This window comes from Sturnus vulgaris, chromosome 3 (genome assembly GCF_052056855.1).
Source record: "Sturnus vulgaris isolate bStuVul1 chromosome 3, bStuVul1.hap1, whole genome shotgun sequence".
NCBI classification, from domain to species: domain Eukaryota; kingdom Metazoa; phylum Chordata; class Aves; order Passeriformes; family Sturnidae; genus Sturnus; species Sturnus vulgaris.
Window position 1 is genome coordinate 62,661,380 of NC_142245.1, and position 25,957 is coordinate 62,687,336.

At 38.4% G+C, this 25,957-nt stretch overlaps 1 protein-coding gene across 2 annotated transcripts; it reads right to left on the minus strand.

The window, feature by feature from the left end:
• Window positions 1-1,253: 1,253 nt before the first annotated feature.
• On the minus strand, window positions 1,254-19,695 carry C3H6orf58 (chromosome 3 C6orf58 homolog). 2 transcript variants are annotated; one of them, XM_088161846.1, is made up of 7 exons: window positions 19,653-19,695; window positions 13,698-13,982; window positions 9,407-9,493; window positions 5,779-5,963; window positions 4,577-4,710; window positions 3,887-4,125; window positions 1,254-1,632 (listed from the first exon to the last, which is right to left on the minus strand). In XM_088161846.1, exons 1-7 carry the CDS (start codon window positions 19,678-19,680, stop codon window positions 1,505-1,507), a joined length of 1,086 nt encoding a protein of 361 aa, XP_088017972.1. In that variant the 5' UTR covers window positions 19,681-19,695; the 3' UTR covers window positions 1,254-1,504. The 2 variants fall into 2 exon arrangements, with proteins under 2 accessions (XP_088017972.1, XP_014729765.2); XM_014874279.2 differs by lacking the exon at window positions 19,653-19,695 and having other exon boundaries at window positions 13,698-14,034.
• Window positions 19,696-25,957: the final 6,262 nt, after the last annotated feature.

Sequence of the window (25,957 nt, forward strand, 5' to 3'; positions counted from 1 at the left end):
AGTTAATCACAGAAAAAGTAAAAAAAAAATTAAAACTTTTCTGGAGCACAACTAATTTAATATTTTAGCAGCTGACAGCTGTGGTGATTACTCTTGGATATCTAAAGTCTGCTGGAATCTAATTACTGTGATCTATGAACCAAGTAATTAAGGTAAAAACTCCCACATTTTCTTATACCTCATTAATGTATTTCCTTTGAAAATTGCTAGCTAATGATGGTACATTAAGAGTTTATCCATTAAATGACAATGAATAATTAACATCTTTGTCCTGGGACATTAAAGGACAGAATGGTGTTTAAGTGCTCAATGTGACAATAATTATTTCTTAATTTACAGTGCAAATATCATGCAAGTTTGGGAAAAAAAGGACAAATCAAACCGGGAAAATGGAATGCAAAGAAAGAATTTTCTTTTCATAGAATTGCAGAAGGGTTTGGATTGGAAGGGACCTTAAAAGTCATCTAGTTCCAAGCCCACTGCTTTTGGCAAAGACATCTTTCGTTCATTTCCTTCTTTCCCAAGAAACTTCAAGCCCTGTCTGCATGCAGGACCCCTGACCCACCTCCTCACAACCTTGTTTTCAAGTTTTAACTGATTCCAAATGTGTGTTATCACCCCGAAGGTAAGTGTGGGATCAATATTTGGCTCTGAGTGTTCCAGGCACTGGGAGTACAAACATTACTTCCTCAGTAATCAAATCCAACATGTGACACACTGCAACAAGTGGATTAGACACGGGGGAATGGAAAAGCAACCTGTGGTTATATAGGTTATGTTATTTTATCACATAAATTGATATATAGATCAAAGTTTTCTTGAAGTGAAGTGAATTAAATACAAGAAATCTCTGCCATCATATAAAACCTGGTACAGAGTAAATTCTTTCAGTACTGGCTCTTCTCTAACATGTGAGACATTTACTTGCTGCAAAGCAGCACAGCAAGGGAATCTGTTTGCACTCAAGTATTTAATCTGAAAAGCCTGAAAACTTCCAGTTTGATTGCAGCTGCTCTGCGAAATAACAGCTTTGGTGGGAAACAGTTAAGGCATTGTTTTTGGACCAGAACGTCAGAGAAAAGTTTCTCATGATCGTGTTAGACCACCAAGGACCTGAGTAATTACATATCTAGTGGGATCCCTGCCTAGAGGGAAAAAATCCCCAGTCTGAAACAGAATATATTTTGCCTGTTTTTACTTTTGTCTCCAATTATGATAGATTATTTATAAAGTCACAAAAAGTAGTAAAGTAATATTTTTCCATGAGGCTTTTTATTTATAAGGAATTGAGTTAAACAAACTAGACAATTAGGAAAATTAAGGCTAAAAGTATTGATTCTATAGGAGAGAGAGACACACATGGATACTCAGGAAATCCTACTGTAAGAAATTACCAAGGCCAGATTACCAGACACATGTCTGCTAAAAGATTAAATCAATCCACATTGGAACCGCTCTTTCTCAAGGAACAGGGAACTTTCAAATCATCTCCTTCCAAATAATTCTAAATTCCTTCTAGGTCAAGTAGTTCGAGCTTCTGGCTCGAAGCCAAGCTTTCAATCAGTTCTCGTCCCTTTTTTCTTCCTTCTTCGGTGGACATAGCCTTTTGCCAGAGCTTCAGCAGCAATCCTCCTTGGAAAGAAACACAACATTGTCAAATTAGCATGGAGCGCATGCAGCTCGCGGCACACCAGGGACCGAGCGCGCGTCTGGCGACAAAGCGCGCTCGGCGCTCCTGGGGACAGTGAAATGAGACAAAGCTGGAGCTGGCCGATGGGCTGATAATTGCCTACAAATGTGCAGGGAGACGCAGACCACTCATGCAGCTCGGGACCCTTTGTATCTACAGACAGCGGGGCTTGCTCCCTGGTCACCAGTGGTGCGGGTGGAAATGATTGAAGATTTATGGGAAGGTCTTTGCTCCGGCGCACAGCTTCGTGGTTTGTGGAGCAGCAGCCTGGGCGTTGTAATCAAGCCTGTCTTCCTTTCCACTCTAAACAGTGTTCACTTTCTGCCAGCTAAGACCTCAAGCTAAAGAAGCAAATGATCCTAATGCTTTTGTCCAAGTGATAAGCACGGGCTCTCTATGAAGTGTGGTTTGGCCAACCCAGCCTAGCGCTAGCACCAGTTTGCAGGACAGTCTCTGCTTACTCCTCACTCCACAATCTTTAGAGTGAATAGAGGGGAAAGCTGAGGGCAAAAAACTCCAGTGAAAACTAAACAGAATTTATTCTCCTCCTGTTCTGCCTTTGGGTATCAGTGGGGGGCAGAGCATAAAAAGTTGATCTGACAGTCCATGAATAGAAAAGCTTTAGAAGCAGCACAACACTCTCTCAATACAGTTCCTGCTGGACTAGCAGGGGCAACTAAACAAAAATTCAGGGCAATCAAATTCTGGATGAAGAAATCAAGTCTCACTCTGGGTTGGACAGGATCCTATCCTAGGAGGTAATAAGACCTTCTATCTACTATTGAAGTTGGCAGTTCCAGTGAAGAACCCTGTATCTCACATGATGTATTTAAAAGCATCTACAAAAACAGTGTTTTGTTACCTGTGTTTTGTAGCACTAAGGTAGGGTCTTTCAGGCCCCTGCTGTGGCTGTGGATTTAGGCACAATCAAATTTATTTTAAAGCTCCTTTTTCTGATCTGCAAATCAGCTGAATTAGCTGGTATTTAATTCTCAGCTGAATTCAAAGCTCATCCCTTAGAGAAAAGTCAGGGAATTCTCTCCCCTGCAAAGCAAGGGATTTCAGCTATGGAATTCATTATGGCTGCACCTGGATGAAACTTAATCTCTCTCTTTCCTTCTATTTACAGTGTTCAACATCCATACATCCTTTGCTCTCTCCCTGCAGAGCAGTCCTCACCTGATGTGCTGCCCTGGTGCTCTCCTCCCTCCTTCCTATCCTTCTGGTCATGCTTCTCCTTGCTGTGCTCCTCTCCCTTCCTGAAGGTATGTCAAGAAACCCTGAACTGTGTCATAGACTGCCAGGCAGGAGATAGATCCGTTCACCCTTATTCAAATTCTAAAGAATAATACTATGTGAAAATGTGAGAGAAGCACTCTGTGATGGGAGTATGTTCTTTTGTAGCACGGAAGAGCTTTACTTCACATCATTTTCAGCTTTAAATACAAATGGTGAGAGAATTTTCAGTGAAATGTACAGATGGAAAAAAAGCATCACAAATGCCGTAGCTAGGCACACTAATTTTTCAGTATTTTTACATTCTATTTTCATTTAAAGATTCAAAATAACTTTGCTTCATAAAGGTCAAATAAAAATAGCCGACCCAGCAGTATCTATGAAAGAACTGAATCCTCAGGAGCGTGTAATTCTGTGTTGCACCACTGGATGGTGATGCAGGACTTATTTTGGTGAAAATGATGAAGCCAGCATTGTCTAAGGATACAGTTTTGCTGTACAGATCTCTGTTAAATCAAAGACTGAGATAAAACCAAAATTGAAATCAGAACACTTGTGGACGCAAAAACTGTTGCTCATGATAATTTGCCTTTTTTTTTTTTTTTAATTCAACTGGTCTAATAATTTAATTTACAGCTTTAATGGTTTTGGATTCAAAACACAAAAACAGTCTCTCTTTTCAAAGTGCCCGTGAAAACCGGGAAAGGAAAGAGTAAGATCATCTGCTCCCAAAATGCTTTTTTCACACTGAAATCCCTCGTATTGTCATTGTTATCCCACCAGCATTTGCTGTCTGGTGTGTTGTTTGTTTATGGTTGTATTTTTAACCGTTTTACTGTTAAGTAACACTCTAAGATGCGTTTATGCTGCTTTATATCAAACATTCACTGTATTCATATGTAGAGAGAACAAGTTATTAAATATCTATGGACAACAGATGTCTGTAAGCCAGGCTCATACCTGTTAATTTATTTGCTCTATGAAGAGCTCTCATTGCCACCAGGACCTTATTTTGCTCTGGACTGAAGTCACTAATGAATGGGATGACATCTCCTTCAACAAGCATCCTCTGGGGCAGGAAAGCCTGGAAGTTGTTTGTGGTTGGGAAGTCTGTAGAGAAGTGTGTGGCAGCAATGAAATCTACAGCACTAGCCCAGTCTTCACCAAAATTTGCTTCTGGACCAGAGAGATATTTTAAGCTGAAAGAGAAGAAAATAAAAAATGTGGCAGATAACTGAACTCTGCTGTAGAACACACTAGTTGATCATTTTTCCCAAATGTTTTTGTTCAGTATGAAATCCTGAGTGGCCTCAGTGCCACAGGGACTTAAAGCCTCCTTAAGTGCTTTATACCTAATTTCTCCTTGCAACCCTGCCTCTGCCCAGATTAAACACAGCTCCTGAATCAGACCTTGGCTCCCAGAGGGGAACCAGCATCTCATTTTAAGCCCAGAGCCTGACTGGTCATCATGATTTGGGCAGCCGTCTCTCAGTGGTCACCCCACACTCTGAGAGAGTGGAAGGAAGAGTAGAGCCTAAAGAGTAGATGCCTAAGGTACAAAAGTTCATGCAGACTTTGTTAGGATAGCATTCTTCCAAAGAGGCATGGAGGTGGAAAGATCCTCCATGGGCACCGATCTATTTCCCTTACCTGTCCTGGAATTTGGGCAGTGCGTAGGCAATGGAGGTGGTGTGTGCCTTCCACATGAGGCCAAGGGCATCATCCAGTTTGAAGGAGGAGAAGCTGGCAGAGCTCAGAGCTTTGTGTTCTGTAGATAACAGATACTGCAACAATGGGGAGCAAAAAAGGCAGAGAATGAGAGGGGAGGTTTAAACCCGATTATTGTTTTTTATGTAAGCACATACTTCACAAAATAATAAGTTTGACAGCTAAAGGAAATTGCATTTGAATAGTTAATGGTAGTTGCTGTTCTTCGACCTCAACATTGCAAGGGTTTTATCCACATAATTTCAGTATTTGGTTACAAAAATTCAGTGGACTTTTATATCTGAGTGCCATGGAAGATTCAGTACTGAAATAGGCGACTCCTTGAAAACTTGTCTATACTCTTTTGACCAAAACTTTCTGAAGATTTTTAGAAAAATAAGAAAATCACCCTTGCTATCATTATGGTTACTTGAGAAGTCAGTATTTTACAATAACTTCTGAAATGTAATGCATGGGAAAAATGATCTTATGAAGACAAATCCACTCTTACTCTTAAACCATCTACCTTCACTCACAAGACAGACTTACAGTTTAACATTTCTGATCATTATCAATCATTTGACTACCAATAAAAAATGTTGACTGCAATAGTCTAGCTATAAAAAATAGCTATTAAATCTATGGAGTAAGAAATATTGTCAGCTTTGGGATTAGAGAACAGCTGAGTGAGGAGGAAGGAGAATATCTACTTGCATAAAAAGGTGTCCTTCTGAATGATGCTTCAGCATTTTCAAGTTTTTAGATGTTTAGAGAAATAAATGAACCTTATAAAACCACACAAAGGCCACTTCTTAAGGGCAGTGTTCCATCTCACAGGCTTATTTTGCATTGCTAACATAAGCAGTATTGGAAGAATACAAATATATTTGAATATAAAACAATGTCTTGTAACAGAGGTCAAAATACAGAACTGTCTCAAAGGAAGAAAAAATTCCATAACTTGTAAAAATCATGTCCTACTTATCTCTGACTTACTATCTGTTATACTTTCCATTTATTCTGTTTGTTGTTTTTATATGAAGCTGCTCTAGAAAACAAACTAAGCTCTCTGAATCTTAAAAATGACAGTAACAATAGTTTTTAAAGCTAATATTTTGGTATAATTTTTAAAAATCTTTTTTTACTTCAAAAAAGGCCTTCCAGTCATCCATGAGCTTGGGCATGCGAGACCAGCAGTCTTTAACGCTGTAACAGAAATCATCTTTTTGCTCCTCTGGTGGCAATATTTCTATCTCATATGGCAGCTCCCCAAAGAGGCCAGCCTCCACTGCCCCCAGAAAGGGTATAATAGCCAGATAGTAATTCATACCTGTAACAATAATTAAAAGTTAGGAGGTGTTAATCACAAGTGAATGAAAAATTCCCACATATAAAAATGAACTCTCTCCCACACTAAATGCAACTGTTTCAAATTTCCACGAATACGACTCTGTTCAGCAGTGGAATATATGTGCTGAAATGTAATAATGATGGCACTCATATTGATTGAGATATGATTTGTAATGTTCATTTATGCATTTTCCTTTAAGAGCCTTGTATGAGCTTACACTATGCTTTACTTTGAAGGAAAGAAAAAAAAATCTAATGGAAAAATGTTAGATATTTGTAGGTTGTTATGGACAGAACAAGAAAAGTCTCTCAAATATTAATTGCGAACTAGGTATAGAAAGACTTAGGGGAATTCCACAAGTATTGTTGCCATTAAAAACCCCTCTTCTATGTATCCTAGACCTATGAGAAAGGAAAATGTGATATTTTACTATAGAAATAAATAATAATTTTGCTTCTAAAAAATATTTTACTCACTGAAAATTGCTTGTCTATTACCTCAGTTTATCTGTTTAGATTTGTTTTTTGATGATGGCTTTCTTTGGTCTGATCCATAAGTTGGAGCAGTCAGATCCAGGATGTAGGAAACTGAGGCTCAGTTCTCACTGGGGACAAGATTTGACACCATAGGGCTATTTGATATTACTCTCTTGAAAGGAGGATTTAAAGTTCTCCTCTTAATTGTGTCCCTTTTGTAGAAATGAAGTTAAATAGTTTTGAGTGAAGAAAAGCCTGGGGATCAGTTGTTCTCCCTCTTGAGTGGGTTCCTCTGAGCTGTTATGCTGAGAAGTCATTTGCTCATACTTGGTCTCAGGGCCATGGACTACGCTGATATTTTGCACAAAATCCCAACATTGAGGACCAAAATCATCAAAACCTGAACACCTACCATGTATCCATGTCCTCCTAATGGGAAGCCATTGCTCCCCCTTATGGGAGAAGGTCACAAAACAAAGTTCACAAAGAAGCAATGTGTGTGTTTTGGCTATAGTTCAGCAGGGACTGGGTCTGCACACCTCAGGAGCAAGAATACTGAGGGAACTTGGTGTATTGCTCTAAGTATGAGATTAAAAAAAGGATGGAGCAGCATGAAGGTGCTGTGGCCATGGTCTGTCGAAATCGATGCAGATATGAAACAAGGGATGGAGCAACACAGCAGTGTAGTGGTTATGCTCCACTAAAAACATGCAGCTAGTGGGAACTAAGCCAAAGGAATGAACCAGATGGTAACCAGAAGCTGTTCTTTGCTTCATTAGCTCAAAAATACAACTTGCTTTTCATATTCTACATATACTAATGACTCAAGCAGCACATCAACATGAAATGTTACCAACTGTAATTTTACCTTTTCTCTTCCCTCAAAGGAAGTAATGCAAATATAGCTAAAGTGGGAAGGGAGGTCAGAGAAGGCTCCTTCATAACTTCTGGGATCCATCAACAGGCTGAACCTGTCTTCTTCCCTATAGGGATGCATATTGGGTAAGAACCTCATTCTGTGCAAGCTAAATTATTCTCTCTAGCTAGCTTTAATTGGTGATTAGAATTGGTCAATATATTGTTTCAAATTCATTTTTGCAATCAGTTACTATCGACAGCAATCTCTGAACCTTAACTTGCCACAGTGTTTGGCTATCAGTGTGTTTGTTAATAAAGTGTGTTATTCAGACTGTTTAGTGTGAGTCCTTCAGGGGCACTAAGGGAGGAGTGGCCAACAGCAGATAACATACTTGACAAAACTGGAAATATTTACCAACTCCAAGTGGGAACATTGTTGGTCTGTGACCATAAATAGTTTGGTCAAACCATGCCCCAGTAGAGTGGACTGTTCAGTGGGGTCCCCATAATGGGGCACTGACAGGCTGGCCAGGCACAATGGCTTTGACGTCCCTGGGGGTGCTGATTGAACAAATATAAAGGGTTATATATAAAGAGAAATCCTTTGTCTCATGTGACATACCTCCTGAATGTGAACCTGGTTGGGAGTTCAGGAAGAAATATATGGCCAGTCAGAAGAGCAAAGGAAAACTCTCAAGTGATGAGAAGACTCATTTCACTGAGACTCATTGCTGAACTGGCTCTTGCTTCTTGTACAGTTTTCATGAGAAGTGTTGAAACCTTGATTTCACATCACAAAGTGCTTATATACTTTTAAGTGTTCTTGCCTATATTATATATTTGGACCTGCCTGGGTGACTTAGAGGGCAGAAAACAATGCAGGATAGGACTATACTGAATATTATTCTAGGCAAAAAGACCCAATGTTCTTAAGCAGCTAGTATCCCATACACCTGAGATATATTAAATGTGAGTTTCTGGTTTAAACTCATTCCTGGTTTCATGTGACTACTTGTGCCAGAGACTGCTGCTCTGAAGGCCAGCTGAAAGCATTCATATCCTCAGAACACTAAGAGACATTTCCATACAGTCTCAAATACTCTTTGCGTGCTCTTGCTGCAATAGGATAAATCAAAGCTGAGTATATACATTTTCTGGAGTCAACAAAATGGGTATCATGCAAACATGCAATATTTAGAAGTAAATGAAAAGCAGCAATTGAAACACCAAGAAGGCAATGGTGGTGGTTTCTATTCCAGGAAGGTCCTCTGCTTGCAAAGGGCTATGCAGTGACTCTTGTTACTTGACACTGTGTGGGACACCATTCCACAGAGCATCTAGTACTATCCAAACACAGAGAGGGAAACCTAAAGCTGGAGTGAGTATCAGTCAGTTTTACCCTAGATTTACATTTTAAATTTTCTCTATGCTTATGTCTTTGTTCACTTGAAGATATACACATTTAACTGCTGATTCACAGCCAGAAATTTAATCCAAACGGCCACTGAAGGAAAAATATTCCTGTGGCAGAGAAGGGACAGAGCCACTTGCTCAAACCTGCTGACAGGTCTAGGGAAAAGGGGAACTTAGAACAGGACATCAGAGAAGCTGAGGGAGCAAGGGATATTATGCTATGGGGAAAAGAACCAAGGATGGTATAAGAACCACAAAAATTCCTGCTTGACATCTTCTCACAAAGTTTTAGTTTGAAGTGCAAGCATCTAAATTGAAGAAATCTGTTCTAGACTAATTGCAAACTGCAAATATCTACAAATATCTACAAATACACATGCCTGTCATGGTGTTTACCACATATTTTCACATAAATATTTGCAGTTTTAAGGCTGCAAACTTGTTTTTTTTTCTCCTTCCTCAAGTAAGTATTCAAAACCAATTAACTTTCATTTACCCACTCAAACTTAGGTGTCTTGCTGCAAGTTTGTAATTTACATAGTATACGTGTTTGAGAATTACATAGTATTGAAATTATAATGTAGTAGAGAAGTCCAAGGGGAAGAAATATTTTGAGATGGCCTTCTAGGACACTAATTTATTTTGGAGAAGAACAGTGTGACAGTATGTACTTACAGGACCACCAGCTTCTTACAGATTGGCACATGAGTTCTCCGTTTTCATAGCCACAGGAAGTCGCACCAGAATGATCTGCTAACCTACCTGAATGAATCAAATGAAATAATACAACAAATACTTCTCAAACTTTTCACACAAGAAATCCCACTGAGATTAAAAAATATAAGGGAATAAAGCATGCAGACTTTTGGTTAGAGAAGCAAAACAATTACTGTTGCTTTGCTCCATAAACTACTGTTCCTAGAGTGGTTGAGTTTCTCAGTGCATAGTAATTTGATTGTGTTTTACAGTTTGAGTTATCCCTCACTGTAAATGTATTCTGTGAATTTATTGAACTGTTTGAAATCGTGACATGGCAGTGTTTTTACTGAGATATAAACATACATTCACATACAGACATGAACACATGCATATCATTTCTAATAGATGTAGGGCTGCTAGTTCAGGAGAGCTGCTTAACGAGCAAAACAGCACAAACTAAATGTGCTAGTAATTGCCTCATCTAATTGGGTTGTGTGATATAGAATTACTTCCAGTTTAATCATGCAGACAAAATGGCCTTACTGTGAAGCAAAGCATGCAAACATTGTTGTAACTGATTAGCAAAGTTTGCAAGCATCTAGCTGTAGAAAACATGCAAGACTTTTCACAATTATTCGTGACAGAATATTTTACTTTAAGCACGTGGCATGAAGAAATAGCATAAGCCCTGAAAGAATACCATATGTGTACATTAAGTGTTGTCATGCAGAGAGTCAGAAAGTCTGCTTTAAGTGCATGACATGCTATTATCGTGGCCTTGTGCAATGACTTGACCTATTCCAGAAGCTCCCAAAATCTGCCCTGCAGTGCACTTGCTCTCTGACAAGACAGCTGAATAATGGCAGTGTCATTTCTGTCAGATTAGAACTAAACCTCATTACCAAACCAAATTTTCTGATACTTTTACTCAAGAAGAAGAGACGATCATGAACAATGTGCATACAAATTATCCTAATTATTCTCCCTAGCTGACTGGGCAGAGCTTGTGCTTTGGGGCATGCTAGCTATTCAAACCTGTATCTTTCAGTTGCCAAGCACTGAGAATATGAACTTGCAATGATGAGGTTGCAATGGGTTGCAGTTCAACCCATTTTTTAAGGGTTATTATATTTTTTAATATTTACAGAAAGATTCGATTTTTCAAGATTTTACTTCAACAGAGACTGTTAAAAAACAGGCAGCAATAGATCACTGGTGTGCAAAGGGGATGAATGGGAAGGATAAAGGCTAAGAAGAAAAAGAAGACAAAACTGTTGCAAAATAATTGTACATGAAATATAATATGTACCAAATATTGTTAGCCTTGGTGTTTCGGGAAAATGAAGATTTCCCAGGCAGTATCAGTGATAATTATAAGATATGTAGAAATCGGAGCTGGAAGCATTAACTGCACTTATAGGTCTCCACACCATTTGTGCTGTCTCTGCTCCCTCCTATTCCCTGTGCTTAACATGACTTATTTCAGCCTTCAGATCTACCCTAGATAATCTGTATTGACAGTGCCTCCCAGCTGTGTTATTGGTAGTTATGTGCAACCTCATCAGCAAGATTTCTCCACTATTTTTTATGGAAATGTTGTTATTGAAAGTGCTAAATGTAGTTATTCTTATCTTGCTGATGAAGAACTTCTAGCACATCCTCCACTTAGCTGTAGACTTCTTTTGTACTTGTTATCACTAAATTCTCCTTCAGGTGTTTGTTTACCAGATTTGCAGTTCCCTTGTCTTGTAAAGTATCATTTAAAACTTTTCATTCTAAGCTTTGCTTTTACAAAAGGAGTAAATGCATTTTTGAACTTTGAAAAAAACCAAACACTCATAGCATGAAAGAAAATATTAGATTAGCCTTACACAATCTACCTTTCATTCACATAACCTGTGCTTTATCCCTTTTTCTATCTAGTTCCGTGTCATTAAATATTCTTTCCTCTGTACTTATTCTAATGTCTTGTTTACTGCTGATATAAGACAAATAAATATATGTGTCCTTATCTCCTTTTTTCTTCCTAAATACAGACACATCTTTTCCTGCTCTTCAGACATACAATACCATGTGAATCTTTCTTAAAGTTCTTGATCCTGGATTTGTACTTCTGGATGGGAAGTAGGGGTAGAGACTATCCTATTTCCTCAGTTAGTGTAGGTAGGACTCTCAGTTTAGCTGCACCTCCCAAGTGACAATTTCTGCTTCCACAATCTCATTCCTAATAGCCACGCTGTCTCAAGATCTTCATCTCTGCTGTAAATTTAGGCAAATTACTGATTTCATTTTATGTCCCTGAGTGGATTATCACAAATCTTTGTACCACTCTTATTAAGTAACAGCTTCACTTGTTCTTTATGGTTCATAAAGAACCATATCCATAAAAATATTCTCAGTAACATAACTTTCAGTACCAGACATAAATGTTTGTTCCACAAATTGTGTAATATTTTCAAAGTTCTGTTGTCTTGCACCATGAACTCAAATCCTGTTTTTGTTTGCCCAAGCTTATTATGTTGATGTACAAATGCTTCAGTCATTCCTCACTGTTCTATTCCACAGCCTATCTGGATTAGGTTTAGCCATTTGCTAACCTCACTACTGTATGCACCAGAATTACAGTCATTCTTTGTCCCTTATCCATTTATCCTTCAACTTCTCACATTTTTTCCTACTGTAAAACTACTTTCAGCTATTTGATATTTCTCCTCTTTGTATTTTTTTAACCTTCTGGTCATGTAAATTTAAAAATATATCTCCTTTTTCTAAGTGTCAGTCCTATGACTCTTTAGCAGGTGACAGTACATCTTTACCTGTCTATGCGACCAAGGGCAAATCTTCTCCTCACAAACTATGTCCCTCGCCTCTACTTGGAAATTGTCCCTGCAACAAGGCACATCGTTACTTTGTGGATGAGGCCATACTCCACAACTCCTGCTTCCCAGAAGGTCACCACTCAACTGTACCTGCTGCACCCAGTCATCTTTGCCTCTGCCACACATTGGATCAATTCTCCTGCTGTACCAGCCATCCTTTTTATCTGTTCTTCTTTTGGTATACAGAAAGAAGGGAAAGAGGAAAAAACTTGCCTAAACTCCAACCAAATTCTTTTTGTTGTTCTCTGTTTGCCATCTAGTTTCCTGCTTGGATTTTGCTTACTGTCTTTGTTTCCACATTTTGACTTAGGAGTAAATTTTCCATTAGGTGTGGCTAAATGCTGGCAGCCTTCCTTCACCACCTGCTGCAGGATGTCTATCTTCACTTAAACCTAAAGTGTCACCCAAACTACCACCACATGTAATTACGGGTTACATCCAATAAAGAAAACAACAGGCAGATAGGTGCATTTGTTTACCCCTAGTTACCACCAGGCACAAGATTCTGAAAACCTCTGTTGACTCTTACTTCCTTCTTCCCCCCTTTTCAGATTGCTAGAACAAAGCAAGTCAAGTCTGGCTTTGAGTGGAAAGCTACACAGACTGCTGTGTATGAAGCAGTCTTCGTATGAGAGAATGGGTTCTCTGATAAAGCCCCTGATAAGATACTGCAGCCTTAGACTTAAGGGACCTTTCACACGTGCTCCAGTGTCTGCTCCCATGGCAGGGACAACAAGCAAACCAGAGTGACTGCACTAAACAACCAACTTTTAGGGGATAAACCCTTAGAATCTGGACATAATTTAAAACAAAACCAAACCAAACCAAACAAGCAAACAAAAAAACCAACCCAATAAACAGAAAAAAAACTTTGATTTTTGTAAAAAACATATTTTGAAAATAAGGAGGCTACTTCTAAATTGATCATGAAGAATAGATGGAAATAAGTTCTCAGAGGGAGATGTGGACTTTCAAATATCTGTCTTAGAAATTAAACTCAAACTACCTCTAGAAGCTTGAAACATTAAGAAAAAAGCCTATTAGTTAGCAATTTAAGAACAACACTGTAGAATGAGTGCCCTGAAATCTTTCTACATAAACTGAAGCAACCAGGAGTGCCTTTCCAAAGATTTTTAGTTAGCCGAAATATTGCCCATTTGTGCTACAAATCTGGATTATGACCTCTTCTTATAATGAATTTTAATAGCTATTGCTCACTAAGGTAAGGGTATTCACTCAGCATTTCTTTTTCAAATTGGCAGTTCTGTCAAAGTTTACAACATCTGAAGCTATACTGGGCTTGTGAGGCAGAAACCTTGGAAAAGAAGCCTCTAAGCAGGTCTGGTAAACATTTTGTTAATCCAGCATCTTAAGGAAATAATTCATACCTGTACGAAATTGCCACCCATGCTGCAGTGGTAATCCCCAGAGAATATTGCCACTGTTTTGGGATCCAAAGGCACTAAAATATTTGGCTGAAGCATTTAGTAAGCTCTTATACACTCCCAGTCGATCTTGATAGTTCCAAGCATTGATGACAATTTTGCTGTCCTTTACTGGGAAATCCAGCAGGTTTTCAGGGGCCAGGTCCCACAGAGGGGGATAGACATCTTCTCCAGTGGCATCATTTCCACTCCATGCCACGGCTGTCACAGGGCTCAGGGTAACAGTCACTACAAGAAGAGCACGTATGCCAAAGAGGGGCCACATGATGAAGGTTTGTGACCCAGGTGATTGTGGCCCCAGGGCTTTTATCAGGAAAGGTGAGGGCTGGGCAAAAAGGCTGACTCAGAGGCACGAGCCTTTGTCTCCCTTCCCTCTTCCCAGCCATGACCCTGACATGTATTTGCCAGACTAGCAACAGTGAGCAATGCTCTGTCCTCTCTGTGGGATCTAGGGAGCACCAGCAGACATTTAAGAGGAATCAATATAGTTAGAAAATGTTCAAATCCGTGCTGTCCACGACATATGCTCATGCTTGCAAGTGGTTGAGGTGTTAGAATACTGACTGTACAGTTGCTCTATCAAACTTTCTGTGTCCGTGTTTCCTTCCACTGTCAGCTTCCCTTTCTCAGCCCAATTCCTTTGGGTAAAGAAGGAACAGCAGTGGCAGAGACCTCACCTCAACACATACACAGCCTCAGGTATTCTGAGGAGGGCTCCAGGCACTGACAAAAAAGCAGCTACGGGTGCTGCCATTGTCAGCTTTGTCTTTTGGCCTTGGGACAACTGCCTGCAGCCTTCAGTTCATAACAGTGCTGGAAGCAGCCAGATCTGCCTGTCGTCAGGCCACATAGCACCTGGTAAGCTGTGCTTTTGGTACTGGTCATCATAATAAAGTTCTAAGATCTCCTATTAAACCTCCATGATCCTGTAGACTCCAAAGGGAGCACAAAGGCCATGCCTCCAGTGATAAAATTGGTGTTCAAGTTATACTCCAACAAAAGTGAAACTGTCCAGCTGCCTTCATCTCACCTACTTTTAGGAATTCTAGGACTTTATAATCTTCAGCTGCTTTTTCTCAGATAAGCAATGGTTGCAAAAGAACACTCAGCAAACAAACACGTGGTTTGTTATCTTTGCAGCCTTTTATATGCATGAGAAAAATTGCAAATGTCGCTTTTCTTTGAAGTAATTCTATGAGTTTCGGTTGGGCTTTGTGTCCCTAAGGTACCTTAAACCTGCGGGTGGGAGCAAGTCAAAACTGGCTGCAATCTTCTGATAGTAAATTCAATGCATCATTTAATTTCAAATTTTTTCCATTTACTCTATTTATTAAGGAGATTTTCTAATAAATAGCAGAATTTTTCAATGATCACTTATATTTTTTGTCTGTTACTGCAAGAGAAATCCAAAAGATTTTGAAATACAGTGTTCAATAAAGATTAACAGCAGATCATGCTGCCTTGAAGAAGTTTTAAAAAATCAAGTTGTTCTTTCATTAATTTCTGTGGATGGGATTTATGTAACCCAAAGGTGGGCATTTTAATATTAACCTGGCTATATAGATTCCCTTGATAACCAAATCAGAGAATCAGGCATATCTAGAATGTAACTCATTAAAGCACACCACTGAGAGATGTATTGTTCCTGACTAACTGTAGAGGGAGTAGAAATTACAAGTTTACCTTTAGACACAGAAAAAATACTTTTAGATTAAATAAAAACAATATTCTTTTTACTACTTTTCTGAAATAATTTCTGATTTATAATCTGAAATAATAATTTCAGAAATGTTTTGAAAGATATTTATTTTTTTTTAATTGAAATAAGGCATTCTATTGAATAATCCTGAGGACAAATGCCAAGAACTGTGCTGATTTTATATATATATTAGGCTGTAATTAAGTCAATGGGCAGTAAGTCTCACCTAAAAAGGAAGGATGATGAAAGGCATCAGCTAAGGCACAACATATATGGAGGAAACCTGTGATTCTATGAAATAAAAAGCACAAAGCTCATAATTGCATTAAGGCAGAAATATTGTTTAGGAATATGAAGGAGTGAGCAAAATGTGTTGGATGTTTTTTTGCTTTTTTACTGCCACTGAAAGAAATATTCAAACTGGGAAGCTAAACTCTCTCTGTTTTTCTTTAGTCAAAAGGGAGAGTTTGAATTCTTCTAATGAAAGATACCAGACATTTGTATTACATAAGCGATTTTGCTTAAGGTACGTAAGGCAAAGAGAGGTGAACAAACACTTTTTTTTTTTTTTTTTTTTTTTTTTTGTAGAGATACCATATATTTACATCCTTGTGGTAGATTACCTGGTAGCGAACTACTGGTTCCATGGTTGTGTGGAACTTTATTGTGCATGAAAAACTGTTCTCCTGCTCTGGCATCTAGAAAAGCAAACCCTACTAACATTGACCTAGGCAGGTATGAAAATATTAATCACTAGTGTAAATGCAAAAATACACTTTCTCAAAAGACTTAAAACACAGAATTTAGATATATTAATGACATAATGCTTGCTTGATATCAATTTTTGAGCTATTTGATAGAAAAGAAATTTTGTTATATACTAAATGGGAAATAATGAACAAGAATACATCTACTTAGACAAACTGCTGAGTCCCTTCACTTTTAGAAGTTTCAGCCTCTTGCCTTATTATGGTAATAAAAGGACTCCCATAACTCAATTAATCTTTAAAGAGTCAACAGTATTTTTTTATTAATATAATAAAACATTCTTCCTGAAAAATATTATAATTTAGTTTATAGATCTTACTTCATTTTTGCACTTATCTGTGTGTGCAGACAAGTTGTTGAAGTTTCTTTAAGACTTTAAGGACAACAGTTTTCCTTGGAGAAATATCTGAGCTGGTGTTTCCAGTTTGGAATCCAGTCCAGTCAGTTTGGCTGTGCTGTGTTGGGAGAGGGGAGGGTACAAGTGATGTCAATGGGACATGACAACATCGGCGTTGGTGTTGAGTCATAACACCCCTCCGGGGATGTCAGCATTTTAAGCAAGGAGGAGATTAAGGAAGACTACTAGTAATGGCAACACCACTCTTCATCACTTTATTATCAAGTACCCCACCAGTTACTCAGTAAGAATGTGTTCCTAGAGACATTGAAGCAGAATCACATGCTGGAAAAGACTGTAGCATAAGATAGGAGGTAATTTCAGGTCTAATATGTAGTTATCAAGTTTCAAGAGGAAATGCTGGAGTTTTCAAGCAAGCTGCAGATTTTGCTTCAAGATAACTGCAGAAAAGCTAATAAGCATAATTTAGATTAGTTGAGGTGACCACAAGAAGAAATGGCAGCCCTAAGCCCCCAAAACATAAGGTTCCTTAGTCCTGACTGGATACACTGAGGAAGGAGCTGGAAAGCCAGTAAGAAAAGGACATCAGGATTCCCAGTGGAATTAATTCAGAGCTGACACAGAGTTTTGCAGGTGAGAAACCTTTAGGTAGATTGGGGATGTCATTATCCTTCAGCCACATAAAATAACACTGAAAGGAAGGGTTCGCCCACTTCATTTTAGGGTAACAGTCCTAAGAGGGAGAATAATGAGTTTTCATTGAGATAGGATATTGGTATGAGCCTCCTTATCACAATGCACCTATTTTCATGACCTGACACTTCCACCAGTAATTATTGGTGCTCTTTGACTGTGGTCTGTTTCAGGAAAAAACAACCACAACCACGTCTAAGAGTATTCTTCATGTATTTCACGGAGTAATTTTAAAGCAGTGAATATAGTTAGGCTTCTTACTCTGTTGTTATTGTCTGCAGCTATTGTCTTGAACAGACTTCCTATTTCCTTTTGTCACAAGCCTCTAGTATTTGTCAGGGAGGATCTCTCTGGCTTCAGTATCCTCCAGCAAACCCCCTTAACATGGCTATAAAAGGGATATAAATTGCTACTGGTGTTATTGTGAGTAAAGGTCATCAGCCAAACCCTGTGGTCACGAGTGGACCCAACCACTAATGCAGCATGACAAGTTGTGGTAGGAGCATCGGGCATCTGAGGGAAAATTATATTGTGTGTGCAGTGGATCTAGCAGGAGGTGCTGCATCATCATATCCTGGCTCCTTCCTACATCCTTGAAGCTAACATTTCTCCTCCTTTGGTAATCATCATTCTCGTGTTGCTTATTAATCCCATTCTCCCCTCTGCAAAAGCCTTCCTGTGCTCCCTGCTGATCTTGCCTCACCAAAAAGTGTAACCTGTGCTGAAGATCCTGACGATTCAGAATATCAATTGTGATTAATCAGCACACAGAGATATACCAGATTCATATCTGTGGTGGGATTTTGCCATTTGCAGTTTTTCTTTCCCAGACAAAGAAGCATTCTTTCCATGAGGCTGGCAGGGTGGAAGTCTGTCTGGACAAATGGCTACAAAGGCAAATCCAAAATTCCCAGAGCTCCAGGTCATAGTAGTAAAAGAAGATTAATTACTACCAAGGTAAAAATACAGACTGAGGAGCAAGTTGCACACAAGATGTGTAATGGGTACCTGGTGGTGTCCTAGGTGTACTTTCCAGATCACAGTGCTCCAGGGGACTCAAGACCATATTCAAATTTCCTGACCAGGTTTTCTTGTAGGGCCAATGTTAAGATGTGTATCTATAAATAAATAAATAAATCTATTTTTGTGTATATACATATATATATATATATATATATATATATATAATATATAAAAATATATATATACACATACACACAAAAGCAACCAGCCAATAAAAAAGAACATTTATCAGACCCAAACCAGGAAAATTTGAATTAATCTACAATTTTCATTTCCCTAATGGTATTATGGAGGTATATTTCTCTTAGAGGTTAGTTCAGATTACACCATAATCCTCACTGCTTTTTTATCTTCATCTTGAAGGTGAAGCTGATCATGGAGTCAGATATCTGTAGAATTTAGCACCTACAGCATGGTTTTCAGCATCACCTCTTCAACACCTACCATAAAATAGTTGAGCCTTATTTTCACAGTGTGATGTAATTAATTCCATCGAGTCAAACTATACAAAAGCTCCACTGACTGAAACACATACTTAAAAGTTGATATAGTCAAAATAGAGCAATATTCCTGAGAGCATCTGAGTTATAAACACCTGTTTAATGGAGGAAGATGATAGTAAATTTTTAATATAATATGCCTATTTTTTCCTAGGAATTGTTGGCAAATAAGCCCTAAGACTGCTTATGAAGCCAAGGAAGTATTTTGGCTGTTTGTTTGTATATCATCAGGGAAAGAGTAAACTGCAGCAAAATTTACTAGAATCACGTTGTGAATTTGGTTTATTTTTCAATCTGTCATTAATTATGCATTCATTTATAAGACAAATAAACTGAATCTTCACTTATAATTTTAGTTTGACATTTTAGTTAGATGAAAATGAGAATAACTAATTAGAAAAAATCAGCATAATCGAAAAGATTCATTAAAAGAAAGATACAAATATCCAAAGCAGTAAATTTGTGGCTAGATTCTAGTGCCCAGATTTACTGATGTGAAATATGCAAAATGACTGAATCAATTAGAAACTTGGACCAAAACAGCTTTTTTTTTTGTTTAGAAGGAGTAAACAATTAATTCAGGAATTAAAATCAGCTCTTGAAACTCAGAGACTGCAGAGAAAATTTTGAGAAGACTATCAACCATCTTCTTCCAGCTGCAGCCATTTTCCTTAGACTGAAAAATAAAAGGAAGGGGGAGGGGAGAAGCTTTCTTGCAAGAAAGGAAAGGAGAGCTAACGAAAATAGTTCTCAAAGAAATAGATTAGTCTTCATTGTGTAAGCAGGAAAAATAAATTTTAGTACAAAACAACTGGAAAGAAATGTAAAATAAAACATGAGGTATAAATAAGACTTACATTTATTGCCCAATTTTGCTTCTGCCATAGGAAAGAATAACACTCTTGTTGTTTCTAATTGATATTCTGTGTTGGTATACAACACTATTTTGGTTCTACTGTTCATTTGCAATGAGAGAGGAAATAAGGGTGATTTTCAAGAAAAACAGATTTCAGTATCATTTAGAGAAGTCTGAATAACTCACAAAAAAACAAATTCCAAATTTGTTTGATTAAACTAAAATGTATATTCAACATATAATTCCTAAACCAAATCAGTCACTTTTGAAATATAATTATGGTAGTATAAACCCAGAAAAGGTGTGTAAGGAGCAAACATATTTATGGATAGGTATTAAAAGACAGAAATGACTGGGTATTTACAGATGCTTGCACAACAAAGCTAACATTTAAATGAGACCTAATAATAGTATGTGGAGAGATGTCATGTCACCAAGTTGAGAGATGGCAGAAAACAAATATTTTTTTCAAACGGAATTTTTCTTCTGTAAAACATAGTAAATATTTGCTTTGCCCAGTTTTTCATGCTTTTCTTTCCCTTAACTTTTATTTCGTTTTAGAGCACACCTCAAACTCCAGTGCCTGGGTGTTCCTGAGAACCCTGCTTCTGAGTTTTCTCACACGACATGATTTCATACATATCAAAATCAATCCCATAATGCAAGTGTCCAATGCATTAAGATTCATGTGAAATTCATTTCCTGTATCTGAAAGCCACCTGGTGATATTATACAGCAAACATAAATATGACTAAGCTCCACAAAGGCCACCAAATTTGGGACCACAAAAAAATCCCCTAGGCACACAGCTGGGCAGCTATTGCAGGATGGGAATTTCTAGTCCATTATCTCAAGTCATCAAAAGTTTAGGCCTTGGATTATCAAAAAGATGCAAGCAAAACACGTGTTTAGTTTTAAATAGGTTTGAAAGGAATTAATTTATCCCCCAGGTGTTCTTATCAAACAAGAACCTCTGAGGACACCCTGATTTCACTAGAAAAAATGTCCAGCTTCCCAAATATTCCTGGCTTGTTCTGAAGTGCCATTTCCTCAAATGAGTGTGTCACACGACCTTACTCATGTTGAGTCATACTTAATTGTCCCATTTAATTCTCATGGATGGGAATAGTTTTTTTGGTAAAAAAGTATTCCTCCCCCAGCCTCCCATCCAGCTGGCTGTCCTGCTCCTACATCGTTTTCCAGTCTAACCTGTCTTTGTCTCCTCCCTGCGTGTAGCAGCGCTAGGATCATGCTCTGTGCTCTTTGCAGGGAGCCACAATACGGTGCTCACTTACAGGGGATGGCATGGCATGGGAAACAATCCTGGAGAGACATGCCCTGCATTTTTTCTGCTGCTTGGGTGGTGAAGGGAGCTGCTGTGTACCCTAAAAACAGAGGTTGCCTTTTCCAGAGTGATGAGACCTGTTGAGGATACTTAGGAGTGTCATTGACACAGATACAAGAAAGTCTTACACTGTGGCCTAGATTTAAATGAAAGACCAAGGGTACTCTTTTTCCTTCCTTTTTTTTTTTTTTTTTTTCTCTTTTTGCATTAGCATAGACTCATCTGCTGGCTTTTCTGCACATAAAAACACAGTACACAGTCAAGAAAAACCAATCTGAAAATTTTGAAATCTTAAGCGTTTAAGAAGACAACCGCCCTCCAGAAAAGTGAACATAAGCAGACATGCTTTAGAGAAGGAGGTTTCTGAACTCTGCGATGCCCTCCTGGATGTCTATTGCATTTCCTTCTAAGTAATTTGATTTAAAATGCATAGCTTTGGAGACAGAAGATTTGGATTCCGGTTCTTATTCTCTTTTTCTTGAACAAGTACTTATAAAAAAAGCATTTTAATTTGTTTTGTCGAATCAGAGTGAGTACAGCAGGCTCTGATCCTGGGCTTTTTACCATCCTTATACTAAAATCACACACCCAAATTCTTTGGTTTAGCCTTATCTGCAAAAATACTTGCAAGAAAAATGCTTAATATTCTTGTCCCACTCCTGTGAATGCTAACAGCATGGGTATAGCACAGCTCTTTTTTTTCCTTTCTTTTTTTTTTATTTTCCTTTCTTAGAGTCCACAGGCCAACAGCTGGAAATAAAGAATTTATCTCACATTTTGCTTTGGAGTCAACACCGATGCCAGTTAATCTAAGTAAACGAGGGTGGTGAAACTGCAGGCTCCTGTAAATTTCTATATGAACACTAGATGATGCTATATAACTTTTCAATCTCCCTATCACTTTCACATGTAACTGAAATAAAAATTATATAAAATCAGAAGACTAGACTAGAACATGTTTTTAATATGCTGGCAAGTATGCACATGCACCAAATTGTATCACTGAAATAAAAAATCAGTGTATCCAGTCAGGACTAAAGAACCTTATGATTTGGAGGCTTAGGGCTGCCATTTCTTCTTGTGGTCACCTCAACTAATCTAATTCATGCTTATTAGCTTTTCTGCAGTTATCTTGAAGCAAAATCTGTAGCTCACTTGAAAACTGTGTAATTCTCTCTTCAAACTTGATAACTACATATCAGACCTGAAATTACCTCCTATCGTATGCTACAGTCTTTTCCAGCATGTGATTCTGCTTCAATGTCTCCAGGAACACATTCTTACTGAGTAACTGGTAGAGCACATTTCTCTCCCAGTCACTTGTCTCCATCTCAAGTGACAGATGCAAAGAGAGGGTACATCTAATTTTAAGGCCCCTTGTGTTAGACATTGTGGCAATGTGCTACAGAATGATTTTAAACACACGCTTAATAGCAACAATGCTTTCCAAATGCTTTGCCAAAAAAAAATTGGCAAAAAACCTCCCCCTTTTCCCAGCAGTTTTTATACTGGACCAGGTATCAACTCTTTTGCTGCAGTCAAGATAATTCCTTAAACTGGTATTAAACATCACATGCTCTACTTGGACTAAGTTTGCTTGGTTTTGGTCCAGATGAAACTTGTGCTACCAGGTAATGTGGTAGTGCACAAAAAAGGGCTTTGGCTCAGAGAAAAGACTTTGAAGCTGTTCTAGCTTCTGTCTTTCCTGTAAGAAACAGCTCCTCTGATCTCAATGACCCTTGTATGTGTGATGTTCTTACAACACAGTTCAAACACTAAGCGAGTGGTGAATCTGTGTCTCAGAGTGGATATAGTTACAGATAGAAACAATGTCCCTGTCCATGGTGAGTGTTTAGTAATTTGCAGAAATATTGAAGGGGAGAATCTCAAATGTCTCTGTCTGGGAAATGGGCTAGCAGCTGCTCTCGGCCCAGGGAGATTTTGATCTATGCAGTTTCCAGAACTCCTTGGTCAGGAGGCAGTGCCCATGCACTGATGTGCTCACCAGGCAGCCAGGGAAATAACTCTGTGTGCTGCTCATTTCTCATCAGTGGTGCAGGTCACCATTATCTCAATGGCTTGAATCAGGCCATTTGAAAAGGTAGTTGATGAGAGCACATGGGCTTGAGTTACACTTTAAAACTGCTTGAAGAAGCAGTTTGACCCTTTGCCAAAGCTTTGATAGTAATTACAAGATGCACACAGACTCCCAATGGCTCACTAAACATCCTGCAATGAGAGAAAGTGTCACCAAAGCAGTCATTGAAGACATTTATTCTTTAAAGCAGGATCAAGGAAAGTTTTCTCATGTGTCTTTTTTTGGGCTTTAATGGTAGTGAAAGCTTCAGAACTAGAATTTCTGCTATTCAAGCAATTAAAAGTATGGTAAACAAAATGCAAGTGAATATTTTGCTTCAACCCAGTTAAGCATCTTTAAAATTATGATGGATTAACGGAAAGTGCATGTAAATGAAAAGTGGGTAAAAATGCTTTAGGATTTTTTCCTTAAAATAAAATTAACGATCTTTGAGAAAAAGCACTTAACTTCCCTGACTTAGTCTGTTACTCATATCTCATTCCAGAGCTAGATCTGTAGGGTAGAAGAGGAAGACATGGCAGCAGATATTATCATGACTTTGGAGGATTGTAACTGGAAGTCATAAGGTACATGGCCATCATCGAACAGGAGATGGGATACATTGCTTGGCTCTGTGCCTGAGCATCCACAGCTACAGCTCAGAATAGTCTTCCTTTCCAGTAACTACAGATTTCCACTGGAAAGAAAAACTTAATTATAAAACTGGGAACATTTACTTTGCTGCATTAAATTATTTTTATTTTCTTTATATTTTTAAGTCATATAAAAATTTTATAAGCGCAAGGACAATTGATGTTTTAATAAGATCCATTACTAAATTCACTATTATGATTCACAGAAGTTCTCAGGCTATATAAAGTATTTCAAGTGAACAGAACACTGTTTTTTTCTGGTCATGGCAGAAAAAATCAATTTGAAAATAAATGTTTACTTTATAGCAGTTGGTTTAGTAAAGCTTCTAAATTAAATCTGTTGGTACTCAAAACAGTATGAAGAATCCTGTGCCAACTTAGAGGAAACAATGAGCAAAATGTCCAAGGAATCCTAACTTTGGGGATGGTCATTTTGACAACAATATGATATTAGCTATTGACCTTAATGGAGCCAAGATTTAGACCCAGAAGATTAAAAGGAATATTTCTGTATAACGAGGATTTGTTGCTTTCTATACATGCCTCTTCTACAACCACAAGACAGCTTGGATTGTAGGAAAAAAGGGTGGGATTAAAAAGAGTGGATCACAGCTCTTTTGAGCAAGTATAACTACATGACAGGGTAAATTTACGTGCCCTCCTTGGACTTCCTCTCTCAATAATGAATGAAACCTGGAGGGCATCCTCTCCTGTATCTATATCTCATTAATAACTGATTAACTCGGCCAAACAGAAACACTTGGATTTTTTGCTGACTTTGCCGGGATAGATACCGAGTTAACCTCACATTCAGACTGAGAACAGACGGAACAGAAATACTCACTCTGCAGCACCCTTTTCAACACAATGCATTACCTTAATATTAAGGGTCAATTATGCTTCAATTATGGTCTCTTGCACCTCAGATCAATAAAGGATTATCTCAGATCTGTCCTGCAACATCCTGATTCTCTGTGGGCAGCATCATCAGCTGTCCAGGGTTTACATATTGCTATGGCAATGTGACCCAGAGCCTTGTTGCAGGACTCCAATGTCCCGGGGACTGTCCTTACCCCACAAAGCTTGATTGTTGTTTTGCTCATAATAGAAATTACACTAGAGTAGATGCGTTGTGCTGAAAAACATTTCCCCACAGGAACTCCAAACAAGATCAGGCCATCACCACTTTGTCTCTGCCGTGCTTTCTGTGAGATGTAAGGAGTGCAGGAGTGGGTTAGGGTGGAGGAGCTCAGCATCTCCCTGGATATTGCCCTGCAGGGATTGCCTGTCCATTCCCTGACACACTGACACTACAACAAACCAATACTGATTTTCCAGGCTCCTCCTTGGAAATACTCCTTCCTTGCCTCCCCGCTGCTTTCCCTCCCCTGCACCAGCTCCACGGAATTGAAGAGGGGCTGTTGATGGGGTGACAGCAGGTAAGGTCGCCATAGAAACAGGGACTCTGGCCTCATTGGCACAGCGAGCAGCTCTCCTGCAGCCCAGAGAGAGCTGATCCTCACTGTCTGTCATTTAAAACCATCTAAAGCAATATCAGCGTACACAGGGTAGCAGATTTGGAGAAAATAATTTTCTCACTTGTTCTTTGAATTAGGATCAGATTTGGTCCGTGAGTTAAAAGCCTTGGAACAAATCTGTCATGTGTACTTCTCAGTACACCTACAGAGCTTTTTCTGTGCACATGCACCAGCTGGAAAACCTGATATCCTGATTTTTATTGTTTTGATGTGTGCCAGAGTCCTCTAATTTCTCTAAAAGTACTAAGGCATTATGTAAGAAGCTTGGATTTGATCCAGGATGTAGATAACAGCATAGCAGGCCTGATAAAAAGCCCAGAAAATTGTTGAACAAAGGATCTCATTCACTGTTGATTTATTAATTTGCAGCTGGCCTAAATACAGTGATTTTTTTAATAGGATTTGTAAGCCTGAATTAACAAATAAAATGTCCAGTCATCATACACAAAATCCATTGTGACATAGAAACAAAAGAAATTTATTTTCAGAATTGCTTATGTTGAGGTCTCTCAGGTGTTTAGGAGAAAAAAGGAGCAGAGATAGATTTGATAGCATTTACAAAAGTTCCTAGTCCAAGAGTTATCTCTGAAAACTGCATTAAGTTCATAAATGATATGTACAAAAATCCACTGATCCTAAAATGCAGGTTATAGTGAAATAATAACAGAGAAACCAAAGACAAAAGAGAGATTT